Here is a 17,500-nt window from a genome sequence, read left to right on the forward strand (position 1 = left end):
TTCACTCTGAACGGGAACCACAACAGCACCGCCAGTAGGAAAACACACAACACAAAACATACAGAGAGCAACAACAGCTGAACAGTTCCATTTCAAAATGTATAGATTGATTGATTTTGGACAGGAAGGAAAAAAATTATTCCAATGTAGAGCAGGTGTGCTTCCTCTTGTGGCCCTTTTTGGCCACTCTCTGCTAATGCTAAAACATGAAGAGAACCGTGAGGAACATGGGACAGCGGCACTCCAAAAATCCAGACCACAACAAGACTTGGTCTCAGTTTACCATTTTTTTTAAAATTTTTGGCATCATCAGGCTAACAGGTTTCAGCATAAAGCCTCCACCAGAGCACAAAACATACAGAGAGCAAGAACAGCTGAACAGTTCAATTTCAAAACGTATAGATTCATTTTGGACAGAAGGAAAAAAATCAATACCATCATTCACTGTGTTTAAAAGAGTGAGGATTTGTGAAATGTGACGTTATTGTTAGTGAAGGCCCGAACTTCAGTGTAATCAGATTTATCAGTTTGCACATACAACAACACAAATTTGTATATAAAAAAGTAGTACATATATTTTTTACAAGTAGAGTATTTATACAAGTAGAATTAGGGAACATGTCTCTTTTTGAGGCAGTAGGCTCTATAAAGCAAGTTATGTGTAAGTAGTATATAAAAATTAAAAATAGAAATGTAACAAATAGGTTTCTTTTCTATCCAGTACACACATGACTCTCTGTTGGAACCTGACAGCTTACACTGATGGGAAGCTATGGAAGTCAATAATAATAATAATGATAATAATAATAATAATAATATGTGCAGAAATATGTGCAGATTTAGAGAATATCGCACTGGGTTCGAGAGTACCACAGGTATAAATTATACATCCAGAACAGAGTTGTAACTATTTTTTTTAAAATTTTTAGTATTTTAGTGCAATACTTGTAGTAAATTTGTTTTAGTTTTTCAATAATTTGGCAGAATAGGCATCAGTTAGTGGATTTCTCATTTTGGAATGAAGCTCTTCAGTGTTGAAAACATTCAGGTGAAAAATGAGAAGTGTTAAATCCTGATCAACACACACACACACACACACACACACACACACACACACACACACACACACACACACACACACACCACGGCCCTCTCTCTCTCAGGGTTTGTTCAGGCTCACTGGCGGACGACTGGTTTTTCGGCTACCAGACTCTGAACGGCTGCAACCCTCTGCTGCTGCGCCGGACCCGCCTCCTGCCCGCACACCTGTCCGTCACCTCCGACATGCTCCGCCCCTTCCTGCCCGACCGCTCCTCTCTGGAGGAGGAGCTAGAGGTGTGCACGTACACACACACACACACACACACGCGCTCTGGGAAAAGGTACGTATTCTGGTTTGGAACTAAATAAAATACTGGGAATTTAACTGAATAAAGTTAATTTGGGCATTAAAAGTCAAACAAACATTCTGTCTCCTGGTAAAATAACAATGAAATTCAAACCGCAAAGGTTCCTGTCTCGCTCTTCTCTTCTCCTCGCCCTGCTGTCTGACAGAAAGGAAGTGTTTACCTGCTGGACTACGAGGTTTTGGACGGCGTCCCGGCCAACCTGGTCAACGGGAAGCAGACGTATCTCTGCGCTCCGCTGTGCCTTCTCCATCTGAACCAGCAGGGACAGCTGAAGCCCATCGCCATCCAGGTGAGCTGGAGGCCGGCCGGCTGTGACGCTGCTCGCAAAAGACTGGAGTTTATTTAGTAAAGACTGGAGTTTATTTAGTAAAGACTGGAGTTTATTTAGTAAAGACTGGAGTTTATTTAGTAAAGACTGGAGTTTATTTAGTAAAGACTGGAGTTTATTTTAAATTGTTTTTGGCCATTTTGCCTTTATTAGATAGAGAGAGACAGGAAGACTGGGAGAGAAAGGGGGATGATGTGTGACGAAGGTCTCAGGTTGGATTTGAATGATCAAGTAAACAATATGCATCTGATCCACCAGGACTACAGAGTGCAGTTTTAATTCTTCAAATGTTTCTCAGAGACAGGAGGCAGAAATAATCTGATTGGTTGAGTTTGAATTTGAATGGATAGAACTGTCCCTCCAATTCAAATCAACGCTCCTGGATGGTCGATTTTTATGTGTACCGTTCCGTATCCTTTCAAATTCTGTGGTTGACCTTAATGGGCCGAGCCAAATAACCACAGTGCAAGTTAGCTAACAAATTTGAATTGCAAAGAAGGAACTCTGGTAAATATATATATAAATATATATAATATATATATAAAAAAAAAAGTAAATGACAATGACTCATTCAGTCATGATGTTGAAGATCAGCAGCTAGCTAACTAGCTAACCTAGATAACTTAGTATGGATAGATTGTATTTTTTCAGTTAGCAGCAGAGCGCTAGGCTTCATAATATTAGCTTCCTCCTCTCTTAACTCTTGCCTTTTTCACTGAGCTTCAGTCTGATGTTATAAGCCAGAAAAAATGTCTTTTTGGCTCCACCCACTGTGGTTTATCTCAACCAATCAGATTATTTCTTCCTCCAGAGCCGCTCTGCCTCAAGAAATGTTTGTAGAACTAAAACTTTACAATCTACTGGAAAAAGGAGCAAGTAGTGCTGGGATGGAGCTCATAGTCTTTAAATTCTTGCACAAAGATTTACCACAATTTCTCCTCCGGATTTATTAATTATCTAGCTATCTAAGCACTACATCAATCAGTCAACCAATCAACCAATCAATAAGGTCTTCCCTCCTCCAGTTGCAGCAGACGCCCGGTCCTCAGAACCCCGTCTTCCTGCCCTCTGACCCCACCTGTGATTGGCTACTGGCTAAGATGTGGGTCCACAACGCCAATTTCCAGTGCCACCAGCTGGTGTCCCACTACCTGAAGACCCACATGCTGGGGGAGCTGTGCTGCGCTGCCACCCTCAGGCAGCTGCCGGAGGTGCACCCGCTGCACCAGGTACAGCCTGCGCTGGATAGTCTGCAGAAATTATACAATACACAATTAATTTGTTCCATGTTGAGTTAGAATGTGTTGTTAAGTCTCTCTGATCGGCTGTTGTTGCGGTCAGTTGCTGATGCCACATGTCCGGACGTCGCTGCAGATCAACGTCCAGGCCAGGGCCTCGCTGCTGGCTCCGAACGGGGTCTTTGATAAGGTACGTCCCCAGGTGTGTGTGTGTGTGTGTGTGTGTGTGTGTGTGTGTGTGTGTGTGTGTGTGTGTGTATACTTTTATCACTAAATTTGTGAGGACCAGTTTGAGGTCTGGACACATGAAGTGAGGACATCAGGACACTTTGGCCCTGTTCACTTTGATAAAGGACTTATGATTAGATTTATAAGTAGAAGTCACTCAGTAGAGTCAAACCTTCGCCAATGCTGAACAATTCTCAAACAACTGTCAAAGCTGCAGCCTCTGCCTGTTGGGCGGTACGCGTTACCGTCATGTGATTGTTTTTTAACAGTAAGGGATTACAATTTCAAATTCAGTAATTACATTACGGTTACTAATCCCAGTGTCGCTCTGTTACTGCGTTACGTAAACCTGAACCCCCTTCAACCTTTTCTTTTCTCTCCTTTTAAGTTTTTTTTTTTTTCCAAAATCCCTGTTAGTTTTTTCCTCATCTGTATCTTAAGGACATGTGGCAGCTTTACGTCTGCAGATGGAGGGTGAGGGAGAGACGGTAATAATATGTGTAAGGAAGAAAAGATCACGTCTGAAATCTGAAATCTGTCAGTTTAATGTTACTCTGCTTATTGACCAACACAGACTTGCATGACATCACCTCAACATCTGCCATTTGGTGGACAGCTTTGTCCACCAAATGGCAGATGGTGGCCAAAACGCCTCACAGCACTGTAAGTGCTGGCTGTTTTAGCTCAGGTGTAGTTGTGATTGTGTGGGTGTATATTTGTGTATGCAAAGTGGCATAAATACATTTCCATTTGAGGCATTTCATCATTGATCATGTACCAGGAAAAAGAAATGCAAATTAAGAACGAAGGACAAGGGGGTAGAAGGTATTTATTTTTTTACGTGTCTCTCTCTGTCCTGCTCCTTTCTCTCTGCTCTAACTAGTGATCTGATCTATTTCCAGTTCATAAATCTTCTTCACTGTCTGTTCTAAACAGCCGGTGTCTGGTCGCTCTTTCCTGGGAAAAATCCTCTGCTGCACAGGAAGTGATGCGTTTAACGTTTCCGGTTTGTTTGGAATCAACAGAAGAAGAAGAACTGGGTAGTTAGCTTGAGCAGTGATAGCCACCATGGCTGAACAGACAGAGGAAAGAGAAACTCAAACTGCAGCAACAGGAAACCCAAGCTCCGCCCACACTGTTTGATTGACAGGTGGTGCTGTGGGAAGAGCAGAGCAGAAACACCGCAGTGAGGCTGAGGGACAAAGATGGAGACTGAATGAAGAGCAGCATGTTGTTCCTGTTTCCAGGCGGTCGGTTGCGGTCTGGAGGCGTTGCCGGTGCTGCTCTCCCGGGCGGCGGCGAGGATTCAGTACCGGTCGCTGTGCGTCCCGGACGACCTGGCCGACCGAGGCGTGGACCAGCTGCCACAGAGCTACTACGCCCAGGACGCACTGAAGGTCTGGGGCGCTCTGCACAGGTAAACAAACACACCCCACCTTAGGGCTGAACAATTAATCGAAATTTTATCAAAATCGCAATATGGCCTACTGCAATTTTCAAATCGCAGGAGGCGCAATATTTGTCAAAGGCGAAATGTGTTAAAATAGCATTTTACATTAAATATTGTGGTGCTGCAGAGATGTCCTGGCCTACACATCATATTCTACAGACTGAAGAAAACATCTTTGTTTGGTACAGATCCCCGCAAAAATCACACCGTAATCATTTTAATACGTTTTTCAATGAAAATGAGAATAATGATGTAAAAATTATCATTCCCTCTAATATCGCAAATCATATCGCAATTGCAATATCAGTCAAAATAATCGCAATTAGATATTTTTTCATACCCCACCTACAATTTTTCTTTGTTATTGTTATTGTTATGACTGACACTCAGAGAGATAACAGTCGAGTTTAAGTGAAGTGCATCAAGACAGATACAAACTTTTTTCACCGTTATCTGGCTAAAGCTCTATTCAGACAGGATTCGTTTATTTTTTATATATAATGTAATACATTTTTAAAATGTTTTTTAATGTTTAATCTAATTATAACAGCATGTCTGTCATTTTAGTGAATATGACACGTCAGTAGTGATGGGACGATATATCTAAATTCAATATGTCGTGATACAAAAATGTGTCGGTCTGTATGTTGTGTCAGGAACATGAATGGTGATATCAGCTCCATGTTATTCTGCTGTCAGGAACATGAATGGTGATATCAGCTCCATGTTATTCTGCTGTAGTAATCACTAATGAGACTCTTGACCATCACAGTTTCACAAGCTCTCCATCCAAATTATATTATTGTCACTTTGTAATGACATTTTTAAATTGTTGTTTACATTCTAGCAGCCAATGGCATCGCTGGAAAGATTTGAGTCTCAGAAATAAACAGAATTCTGCCCAGTCAGACTTTGTTGTCACTGAACTTTTATTTATTACATGGTATTGTGGTTTTGTTGAATCCTGAACCCCATATCATGTATTGAATCGTATCCTGAGATAAGCAGATCATCCATCACTACATGTCAGTTGTTTATACAGACTGTGCCTCAGTAAAAAGACTCTTTCCCTGCTGTAAGACTGTGTAACGGACAGTTAAGAGACTGTCTGTGAATTTTGTGTTATTTTGTGTCTTGTTGCTGTTGGAGCATCATGAGGAAGTTAAGTACAGTGTGATGCATGGAACATTTGTGGTGTGATGACAGCAGACACTTCCATCAGAGACGGTTTAGAAACGAGACGGCGCAACTGCGAGTCATTTCCTGTATCTGTGTCACATGGGTTTCTCCACTGCCCCGCCCCTTTAGGAGACTGGTGGCAGGTCCTGAGTCTGTTCACTCCAATGGGAGAAGTGAACGTGAGCAACAGATTATGACCGATTCTTTCGCCCCATAGTCACCGAAGTAAATATCGGACCCATTTTTCACAAGCCGCATATCTTCCGAACATTCTGACACTAAAATGGCATTTTTAAGATCAAATCAGGAGAAAATGAACTTTGTTGGAGACCTGTCTCTGTCTCAGCAACACACTCTGACAGATCTGGCAACATCATCACATCTCCCGTCGGTCTGGTTTCACTGCAGTGCTGCCGATTAAATGTTAAAACTGAAATAAAAACTGAAATAAAACTTGTGTTTCTTTGCTTAATAATAAAACACACAACGTTCACAACACTTCCAAACGAGGTGGGGGGATGGGGGGGAGAGGCGACCACGCCCACTTAGGAGACAGGAAGTGTAAACCGTTTCATACCATTGGTGTAGCTTGTAATGCGTCATCTTGTGAGTATAGAGCATCTTTGCTTCCATCTCTGTAATTTTGGAGACTGATTACAGAAATCTCTTATGTCCTGTGTTAACAGTTACTTTACACATGTGTAGGTTGTAATTCTGCTTTTCAGATGAATACCCTCTAGGAAAAATAGTAGCTGATACATATTAAATATTATAAATAATACAATACTATCAATACTATAATTAAAAAAAACATGGGCGGAGTTTGATCTATCTTCCCATGCAAGTGATTAATGCTGTGAATATTCAAACAGTTCATGTAAAATTACAAATCAGTTTTTTATGCACATAACTGACTGGATCCAGCCTGTGTGTGTGTGTGTGTGTGCGCGTGTGTGTGTGTGTGTGTGTGTCAGGTTTGTGGTGAGTTGGGTGGATCTGTTTTACACCGGAGACGACGACGTCCAGCAAGACTCCGAACTTCAACTCTGGATCAGAGAGATAAACACACACGGCTTCACCCAGAGCTCAGGTGAGGCTGTGTGTGTGTGTGTGTGTGTGTGTGTGTGTGTCCCAGTATTAGTGGTGGAATAAGTTCTCAAATCCTTTAAAAAGTACTTCATTAAAAGTAACAGTTAAGGGATTAGAAGGAAATCAGAAAATGCTGTTTACATGGGAATTTCTTATTCAGACTGGTGTCTTAATCTGGTTCATGTCGGATTATTGCTGTCCAGGTAAAGTCAGTGATCTTTTTTAATTCTGTTGATGAATCAGATAATGCTCAGTGTAAGAAAGTGATCGGCCCGTCTGTCTTCTCTCAGGTTTCCCTCAGTCTTTCCAGACCAAAGCAGAAGTCTGTCAGTTTGTCACTGTGGTCGTCTTCTGCTCTTCGGCTTTACACGCCGCTGTCAACTTCTCCCAGGTATGACAGACGCACCGAGGATCAAAATGTTATTAAGATTTATTAGATTATCATAATATATCATTGGGATAAAGTGGGTGAATCCTGCAGCTAATGTACAAAGCATAGAGCAGACTGAGCAGGTGAGTCCAGGTGAAGCTCTGATCCATTATTGATTTCAGATCCTCTTTCTTTCTTTCTTTCTTTCTTTCTTTCTTTCTTTTTATGCCTCTGCACCGGTGACAACTGATTAGAATTTGCTGGTCAAAGGTCAAAGGTCAAGGTCACTGTGACCTCACAAAAGACGTTTTTGGCCATAACTCAAGAATTCATACGCTAATTATGACAAAATTTCACACAAATGTGTAATAGGATAAAATGATGAAGTGATGACATTTTATATCCAAAAGTTCAAAGGTCAACTTCACTGTGACATCATAATATTTTGCTTACCACTGTAGCTGAGAAAACCATCTTGGGTCATTCTGCAGAAACGGTGGAAGTGCTGTCACTTACTTTTGCAGACACCAAAATCCTTTAAGTTGACCTAATAATCACATTAATTATATATGTTCAATAAATAAAGACTGTCCTTGCGAGGCGATTATTTCTAGTTTTCTTTCTTTCTTTCTTTCTTTCTTTCTTTCTTTCTTTCTTTCTTTCTCACTCTATCATCCCTCTCTTTATTAAAATATCTATTAAAATATCTTTCAAATATCCAGATATCAAAATATCAAAAACCTTTCAGGGATTAGAGGAATCTTTTTTTCAGCAGTGTCCCGTTCGACTGATCAGTTTTCGTCTTTTTTTCTCCTTCCCCCGGAAATTGTGACATAAACGCACAAAACTTGCAGCAATGTAAACAGTCTGGCTCCCGTCACTTAATATCATTTTCATCTTTTCTTCATCTGTTAGTGCTTGGAAGCTCCTGATTCTCTCACTAAATATCTCTGATCTCATTTTGTTTGCAGTGTGAACAGAGACGTTTTGTGTCTTTCTTTCCATTCATTTAAAGTCAACATCTCCGATTTGTTACTTTAAGTCTTTTACTGTTCTCTCTCACTCGTTTCCTCCACCCCCTCTCTCTCTCCCTCTGTCTCTTTCTATCCTGTCTTCCCTCTCTTTCCTCCCCCTCTCTCTCTCTCTCTCTGTGTCTTCCAGTTGGATTTTGCCCTGTGGATGCCGAACTGCCCGGCCTCCATGCTGCGTCCTCCTCCCCAGGCCAAAGGCACGGTGACGGAGGCAGACATCTTGTCCTTCCTGCCGGACGTCAGCTCCACCTGCAGCGTGCTGAGCGCCCTGACGCTGCTGTCCCAGCCCGCCACCGATTACGTGAGGCCGCGCTGTGGGGGGGCGTATCTATGTTCCCAGGGTCCTAAGTTCCCAGGGTCCTATGTTCCCAAGGTCCTAAGTTCACAAGGTTCCATGGTCCCAGGGTCCTATGTTCCCAAGGTCCTATGTTCCCAGGGTCCTATGTTCCCAAGGTCCTAAGTTCCCAGAGTCCTATGGTCCCAGGGTCCTATGTTCCCAGGGTCCTATGTTCACAGGGTCCTATGTTCCCAGGGTCCTATGTTCCCAGAGTCCTATGTTCCCAGGGTCCTATGTTCCCAGGGTGCTATGTTCCCAAGGTCCTAAGTTCCCAGGGTCCTATGTACCCAGGGTCCTATGTTCCCAGTGTCCTATGTTCCCAGGGTGCTATGTTCCCAAAGTCCTAAGTTCCCAGGGTCCTATGTTCCCAGGGTCCTATGTACCCAGGGTCCTATGTTCCCAAGGTCCTAAGTTCACAAGGTTCCATGGTCCCAGGGTCCTATGTTCCCAAGGTCCTATGTTCCCAGGGTCCTATGTTCCCGGGTCCTATGTTCCCAGGGTGCTATGTTCCCAGGGTCCTAAGTTCCCAAGGTCCTATGTTCCCAGGGTCCTAAGTTCCCAAGGTCCTATGTTCCCAGGGTCCTATGTTCCCAGGGTGCCTATGTTCCCAGGGTCCTATATTCCCAAGGTTCCATGGTCCCAGGGTCCTATGTTCCCAGAGTCCTATGTTCCCAGGGTCCTATGTTCCCAAGGTCCTATGTTCCCAGTGTCCTATGTCCCCAGGGTGCTATGTTCCCAAGGTCCTAAGTTCCCAGGGTCCTATGTTCCCAAGGTCCTAAGTTGCCAAGGTCCTTTGTTCCCAAGGTCCTAAGTTCCCATGGTCCTATGTTCCGAAGTTCCTATGTTCCCAGGGTGCCAGGGTCCTAAGTTCCCAAGGTCCTATGTTCCCAAGGTCCTATGTTCCCAGGGTGCTATGTTCCCAAGGTCCTAAGTTCCCAGGGTCCTATATACCCAGGGTCCTATGTTCCCAAGGTCCTAAGTTCACAAGGTTCCATGGTCCCAGGGTCCTATGTTCCCAAGGTCCTATGTTCCCAGGGTCCTATGTTCCCAAGGTCCTAAGTTCCCAGAGTCCTATGGTCCCAGGGTCCTATGTTCCCAGGGTCCTATGTTCACAGGGTCCTAAGTTCCCAGAGTACTATGGTCCCAGGGTCCTATGTTCCCAGGGTCCTATGTTCCAATGGTCCTAAGTTCCCAAGGTCCTATGTTCCCAGGGTCCTATGTTCCCAGAGTCCTATGTTCCCAGTGTCCTAAGTTCCCAATGTCCTATGTTCCCAGAGTCCTATGTTGCCAGGATCCTATGTTCCCAAGGTCCTAAGTTCCCAAGGTTCCATGGTCCCAGGGTCCTATGTTCCCAGGGTCCTATGTTCCAAGGGTATGTTCCCAGGGTCCTAAGTTCCCAGGGTGCTATGTTCCCAGAGTCCTATGTTCCCAGAGTCCTATGTTCCCAGGGTCCTATGTTCCCAGAGTCCTATGTTCCCAGGGTCCTATGTTCCCAGGGTCCTATGTTTCTAAGGTCCTAAGTCCCAAGGTCATATGGTCTCAGGGTCCTATGTTCCCAAGGTCTTATGTTCCCAAGGTCCTATGTTCCCGGGGTCCTAAGTTCCCAAGGTCCTAAGTTCCCAGGGTCCTATGTCCCCAGAGTCCTATGTTCCCAGGGTGCTATGTTCCCAGAGTCCTATGTTCCCAGTGTCCTATGTTCCCAGGGTCCTATGTTCCCAGAGTCCTATGTTCCCAAGGTCCTAAGTTCCCAGGGTCCTATGTACCCAGGGTCCTATGTTCCCAGTGTCCTATGTTCCCAGGGTGCTATGTTCCCAAAGTCCTAAGTTCCCAGGGTCCTATGTTCCCAGGGTCCTATGTACCCAGGGTCCTATGTTCCCAAGGTCCTAAGTTCACAAGGTTCCATGGTCCCAGGGTCCTATGTTCCCAAGGTCCTATGTTCCCAGGGTCCTATGTTCCCGGGTCCTATGTTCCCAGGGTGCTATGTTCCCAGGGTCCTAAGTTCCCAAGGTCCTATGTTCCCAGGGTCCTAAGTTCCCAAGGTCCTATGTTCCCAGGGTCCTATGTTCCCAGGGTGCCTATGTTCCCAGGGTCCTATATTCCCAAGGTTCCATGGTCCCAGGGTCCTATGTTCCCAGAGTCCTATGTTCCCAGGGTCCTATGTTCCCAAGGTCCTATGTTCCCAGTGTCCTATGTCCCCAGGGTGCTATGTTCCCAAGGTCCTAAGTTCCCAGGGTCCTATGTTCCCAAGGTCCTAAGTTGCCAAGGTCCTTTGTTCCCAAGGTCCTAAGTTCCCATGGTCCTATGTTCCGAAGTTCCTATGTTCCCAGGGTCCCAGGGTCCTAAGTTCCCATGGTCCTATGTTCCCAAGGTCCTATGTTCCCAGGGTGCTATGTTCCCAAGGTCCTAAGTTCCCAGGGTCCTATATACCCAGGGTCCTATGTTCCCAAGGTCCTAAGTTCACAAGGTTCCATGGTCCCAGGGTCCTATGTTCCCAAGGTCCTATGTTCCCAGGGTCCTATGTTCCCAAGGTCCTAAGTTCCCAGAGTCCTATGGTCCCAGGGTCCTATGTTCCCAGGGTCCTATGTTCACAGGGTCCTAAGTTCCCAGAGTACTATGGTCCCAGGGTCCTATGTTCCCAGGGTCCTATGTTCCAATGGTCCTAAGTTCCCAAGGTCCTATGTTCCCAGGGTCCTATGTTCCCAGAGTCCTATGTTCCCAGTGTCCTAAGTTCCCAATGTCCTATGTTCCCAGAGTCCTATGTTGCCAGGATCCTATGTTCCCAAGGTCCTAAGTTCCCAAGGTTCCATGGTCCCAGGGTCCTATGTTCCCAGGGTCCTATGTTCCAAGGGTATGTTCCCAGGGTCCTATGTTCCCAGGGTCCTAAGTTCCCAGGGTGCTATGTTCCCAGAGTCCTATGTTCCCAGAGTCCTATGTTCCCAGGGTCCTATGTTCCCAGAGTCCTATGTTCCCAGGGTCCTATGTTCCCAGGGTCCTATGTTTCTAAGGTCCTAAGTCCCAAGGTCATATGGTCTCAGGGTCCTATGTTCCCAAGGTCTTATGTTCCCAAGGTCCTATGTTCCCGGGGTCCTAAGTTCCCAAGGTCCTAAGTTCCCAGGGTCCTATGTCCCCAGAGTCCTATGTTCCCAGGGTGCTATGTTCCCAGAGTCCTATGTTCCCAGTGTCCTATGTTCCCAGGGTCCTATGTTCCCAGAGTCCTATGTTCCCAAGGTCGTAAGTTCCCAAGGTCCTATGTTCCCAGGGTCCTATGTTCCCAAGGTCCTATGTTCCCCTGTTCAATATTCTGCTGACACACATTAACCCTCCTATTGTGTTCGGGTCAAATTGGACCCGTTTCAAGTTAAAATATTTCATAAACATTATCCAGTTTTTTTTTTATTGGAACAAGGCTTCAAAACAGCTATATAAACACAACAAAACCAATGGTTATTATTTTATTTGAAGGTCTAAAATACCATTGGTATTTTTGAAGGTCTCTAACCCTAACCCTGTTGTGTGTTGTGAAGCCCCGCCTCCTCTGCACTGTGAGATAGAGGAGACCAATCATCTCCCAACATGCTCTTATTGGTTTACAGGCAATAGACCAAGATAGTAACATTAATCTGGTAGTGATGTGAGGACTCGAGTCACATGACTTGGACTTTAGACTTGACTTGATGCATGAAGAGAAGACTTGAGACTTGACTTGGGTTCTGGTGACTTGGGACTTGACTCTGACTTGTACTCTGATGACTTGAAAAGGTTTCTAAAGTCTTGACTTGAGATCTTGTGTTTGTGTAAATGACTTAGATTGAAAGTGATGAGATTTGTTCCAGCAGACGACTGAATTTAAATTCTGTTTTCTGAATTTGTATGGAATGATTGAATTTATTGAAGTTGAAACTGATTATAGAAATCAAACTCATGATGCTCTTACCAAGTTTTTATCCTATTAAAACCATATTGCATTGAAAAGTCCTAGATATTTAGTTTTCTTTAAGATATTAAATAGATACTGGACTCTTGATTTGTTCTGACTTGACTTGCTGTTCTACATTTAGACTTGAGACTTGACATTAATGACATGGACTTGACTTGGACTTGGTAATCTACATTTAGACTTGAGACTTGACTTGAGACTTGTTCCCTAAGACTTGAGACTGACTTGGGACTCAACCAAAGTTGATGCATGAAGAGAAGACAAAGTTGACTTCTCAGTCTCACCTCTGTTGAAATGACACATAGAGGAACTTTAATTTTGCAGTATTAGCTGTTACTTTTATCAGATATTAGATATTGATGCTTTGAAGCAAAATTATTAATTTCCTCCACCAGGTTCCTCTGTGTCAATACCGGGAGGCTGTGTTCAGAGACGGCGCCCCCCGCAGGCTGGTGGAGGAGGTGCAGGCTGAACTCAAGGCCATTTCTGATGACATCACAGAGCGGAACAGGATGCTGGAGCTTCCGTACCCTTACCTCTGTCCCTCACACATTGAGAACAGCGTGGCTATTTAAAGTCAAAATGAATTGAAAAAATGATGTTTTCACCTTATTAGCAAATTTTCCACGTTGAAATTACACCCACCAGGAAATGCCCCCCCCCCCCAAAAAAAAACAAAACAAAAACAAAAACAAAAAAAACAAAAACATACAACTTTTACTTTCTGGAAAACTGTGTCTCTTTGGTGACCTCATGCTGCACCAGGAGGCGTAAATACAAATTCAAACCACAAAACCATAAAACCCAACAAATTCCTCTCCCTAACTGGTATCCCATTGGTTTATCCCATTCGGTCATCAATAAGCGTTATCAATAGATCACATTCTCATCCTTTTAGGATATGGAATATTTCACTGTCAGTAATCAGCAAAAAGTATGTATGAAGAAAAGAATGATTATTTTCTCAATGTAGTGTTTTTTTTTTGTTTTTTTTATCATTACAATAAATGTTTCTCTTTGGCTCCGTTGCTCTCTCTCCTGACTGTGGAAACAAACCCATGGAGGCAGACAGTCAGGTTACTGCAGACCAACTTTTAATGACATTTGCTGAAATAAAAAAAAAGAAAAGAATTAAAACTGATTGTGTTTACATACAGAGTATTCTGGATCATGGCTCATATCCAGGCTAAGAGAATGCAAGATAAACTTTATATGTACCTTTATATCCGTCTCATAAATACCTAAAGAAACATGAAAGCACAGAACTTTCTCAATATTACCATGGAAGTTACACAGACCACACGTGTGTGTGTGTGTGTGTGTACATCAGTATCCTGGCTAATATTGTTATATTCCAGATAAATTATTCAGGTTTCTCAGTCATGATAATAGCTTACCTGGTTCTTGTAAACAGGAAATGGTTTTACACACGACCACCTGAAAACTCATTCTGTATCCTGAATATAAACAGGAAAGAGGTGAAGTCTGACATCATTTTGTAGTCTGTAAAGTTACATTTCCGCCATTCAGCTGTAGTCTAAAACCCGATGGAAAATATAAATGGAATTTGCAACAAATGTCAAAAATAAAGAATGCTAACAGGCTTACTAGTTGTAGGCTACTGTGTTTTGTCTCATGAAATAAAAAAAAACATCAACAACTTACAGCTTTGTGAATTTTACTCTTTCAGATACTTTGTTAGGTAGCGAAATGCTAATTGTTTGGGAAAGAGGACTACAGCAGTCGTTAGCCTGTAGCTAGCAACAACTGGAAAACAACGAGAACAAGGCAACTATAACGATATGAACAGTAATAACTGTTCAATGCAACGCTATGAAAAAGGTAAAGGAAGTCGCTCATGAATTCCTTTGTGCTATCGTAGTTAGCCTTCCACAATGATTAGCATTTTGTTTGCAAAAAAGTAACTAAAAGATTAGAATTTACAAAGGTGATGCTATTTTAGGATGTATTTTAATGCCTGGAAAAAACATAGTATTTTTGGCATTTTTCAAAAGCCCACAGAACTCATTTTGGACACTCTGCAACACACACTGCTTCAGTAAATCTCCAACTCTCCAGACAGAACGGCTTGTTAGCATTGATAATTGAAACCAATAGTTAGCACTAGCTGCAAGTCAACATGGTAGCTTGCAGTTAATCGTATGTTAAGCTGCTGTCAGGTTTTAATATGATACTTTATTGATCAGAAACAGAACAGCTGAAAGGGATTCAGAGACTTGTTCAAGGGCTCGTAGGCAGGGAGGATGTTACAACATGGGGTTTGAACCCGGGTCACATGGCTGAAGGAGTCTCTCTACCCACAAGCCACCCTGCCACCACTTTAATGGATAAAGAGAACAACGCTAACAAGCCATTTACAGGTAGTTAAAGGTGCCACGTGTAGCTGTTTCCTCTCAAAATTAAGACATTTCCCATAAACCCTGTTGCTTCCTGTCCCAAAATGTCGCTCTGCACTCTGACCAGGTAAACTAACGTCAGTCAGAATAGTGGAACTAACCCTAACCCTGTTTTGTGCCGTAAAGGAATCCAGCAGATACACGTAGCACCTTTACTACACTGATGTAGGAGGCATTTCCCCAGAATGTGACAAGTGGTGAAAATTGATCAATAAAAACAGAATAAAAACATAATGAATAAAAACAATCTAGATCTGCACCAGAAAGTCAACAATTCACTGTATAATGATTCAAAATAAAGTGCAAAAAGACACTACTGTCAAATGAGAACCTTGAAAAGACACATATGTATGTTTATATGTATATATACAGTATATATATACTATATGTATGTGTATATGTATATATGTATATATATGTAAACATTTTAGCCACATTATTTGACTCAGGGTTTCTACACATTTTCCATTTTATAATCCCACACTATTTCTTGCTTGATAACAAAGGTGTAGTTGGTGTTCAGTATAATATAATCTGACTGTGAACTAGACCATATCGCTGTATAACTGAATATTTTTCTACACTACAACTAATAACACAATATGTGACATATAACTGACTTCTGTGCAATTCCAAAACATCTGGAAATTAACAAATTCATTTTCCAATACATTTCCAGAGTTTCCAGACCTGCACAGGAGTGCATGTTATTATATTCCATGATATTCCTATATCAACTACAGCAGTAACAGCAGCAGGGATGGACTCAGCTCGGTTTCACTTCACTGAGTTCAAGATGTAAAGTGAAAGTACCGCTCACATAATAAAGACAGACCTTTCATCCTCAGTAAGTTTTTATAAATCGGATATAAGAACCTTTTCCTGGTAAAAGATTTTGAGCTTTTTGAGTTTTGAAAGGACTGACATGAACCGCGACCCGGAACAGCACCGAGTCAAAGAATCATAAATCAAATGTGAAATGTGATAAAGGCAACATACATGAGATGAATAAGGACTTCAGCTTTTCTGCAGTGATCCTCAACCTTATTTAGCCAAGACTCACTGATCTATGACACAAGTTCATTATAAATCAATTACTTTAAGGTCACATACTGGAGACCAAACTGCATTATATTTGCGGACCTGAGTGTGATCCTTAATTGAATTTTTACGTGCAGTAGGCTGTGTATGTGTGATACTGATTTTCTTTATGATTGCACAAAATCTGAAGGCACGTCTATCTGAGCTGAGAGCCAATGATAATACAGCAACGGCTGGGGAGAACAGATTACATTTAAGGGGATTGCATTACAGTACGCTAATTACAAAAATACTAAATGTAATCCACTGGTCACTGTAAAAACAAAGCATTCAGATCACAGGTGGTTTTGAAACACTGGGTGATTGTTTGCTAAATTCCACAGAAACCAAAATAATTTTACACTTCTTGGAACAACGCCTGATAATGTGAAAAAAGGTGGTTTCTCGTTAGATCACCTGACATGTTTACAAGGAAAAACACCATGTAGGTTATAGGATTCTACTTTTACACATCTTGAAATACTGGCTGATACTGACTACACCGTGAATAATAACACTGGAATAAATGGTGCGTTTGGCTGCAGCTTCTTTGGATTTTGGAGGCAAAGGAGCTGAAAGTTTATAATCAGCTTGTTTGAGGATTCCAGTAAATTGCATTACTGACTGATCATTTTAAACAGGTAATCAGTAAAACGTCAATTCATGCAATGTGTTGGCAATATTCTGTGCAGCTATGACTTTAAATAATACAGAAATATTACAATGCATTATAATACAAGTCATGTATTCTACATCTTGCAGACAAAAGCATGCACTGTTGTGTTCTTTCAGAGTTTATCTCAACCCCATCTGTTTTCCTGTTTAGTCGTCTAAACATGGATTCTTAACATTCTTAGCATTTCCCTCTGAAACCACACAGCATGTTTAGCAATGTGGGGAAACTGAAGGACGAATGTAGAATCTTTTCCTCCTGAAGTGACAGGAGTGATGCGATGAAAAGCAACAGACTTTGATCCATGAAATGCTGTCAGCCACATCGTCTTCAGTTTGTCCTGAGAGAGGACGGGCGATGTCCTCTGCCAAGATGTCTTCCAGAGGTCACATGACTTCACATCAAGTCATTTTCTACACAACGGCTGAATTCCAAAATCTAGACTCTCAAACTCACAAACTCAAGAACTCACAAACTCAGACTTTGAGGTGCGATCCTATTAAAGGATAAGGCCGGTGTTTTTTTTTAATGCATTGCTTACCGTCAACAAATCCTTTGCCAACAAGTCTGGTCCATGTAGCCGCTGCCCAGTGCAGCCATGTCCCAGCAGCCATAGAACTCCATTGTATTAAAAAAATGATTAAAAACCCGTCACAGAGCCATGCTGCTGCTCTGCAGCATATTTCATCATCACCATGCACCGGGCCGGACCACTTTTTCCTTAAACAACTTAA

At 42.5% G+C, this 17,500-nt stretch overlaps 1 protein-coding gene across 1 annotated transcript; it reads left to right on the forward strand.

Annotated features, from left to right (window-relative positions):
* Positions 1-1,156: 1,156 nt before the first annotated feature.
* On the forward strand, positions 1,157-13,550 carry LOC139639196 (hydroperoxide isomerase ALOXE3-like; the record flags this gene model as incomplete). Its single annotated transcript, XM_071513278.1, is given in 10 exon segments — positions 1,157-1,181; positions 1,184-1,335; positions 1,555-1,698; positions 2,763-2,966; positions 3,079-3,165; positions 4,451-4,620; positions 6,807-6,922; positions 7,212-7,312; positions 8,453-8,623; positions 12,992-13,550. Coding segments are annotated over 10 exon segments (1,350 nt in total), but the record flags the coding sequence as incomplete, so codon positions are not given.
* Positions 13,551-17,500: the final 3,950 nt, after the last annotated feature.

Source organism: Centroberyx affinis, unplaced genomic scaffold, assembly GCF_046629955.1.
Source record: "Centroberyx affinis isolate AG114_WGS23_722 - 3 ecotype Tasmania unplaced genomic scaffold, CSIRO-AGI_Caff_v1 ptg006938l_1, whole genome shotgun sequence".
NCBI classification, from domain to species: Eukaryota; Metazoa; Chordata; class Actinopteri; order Beryciformes; family Berycidae; genus Centroberyx; species Centroberyx affinis.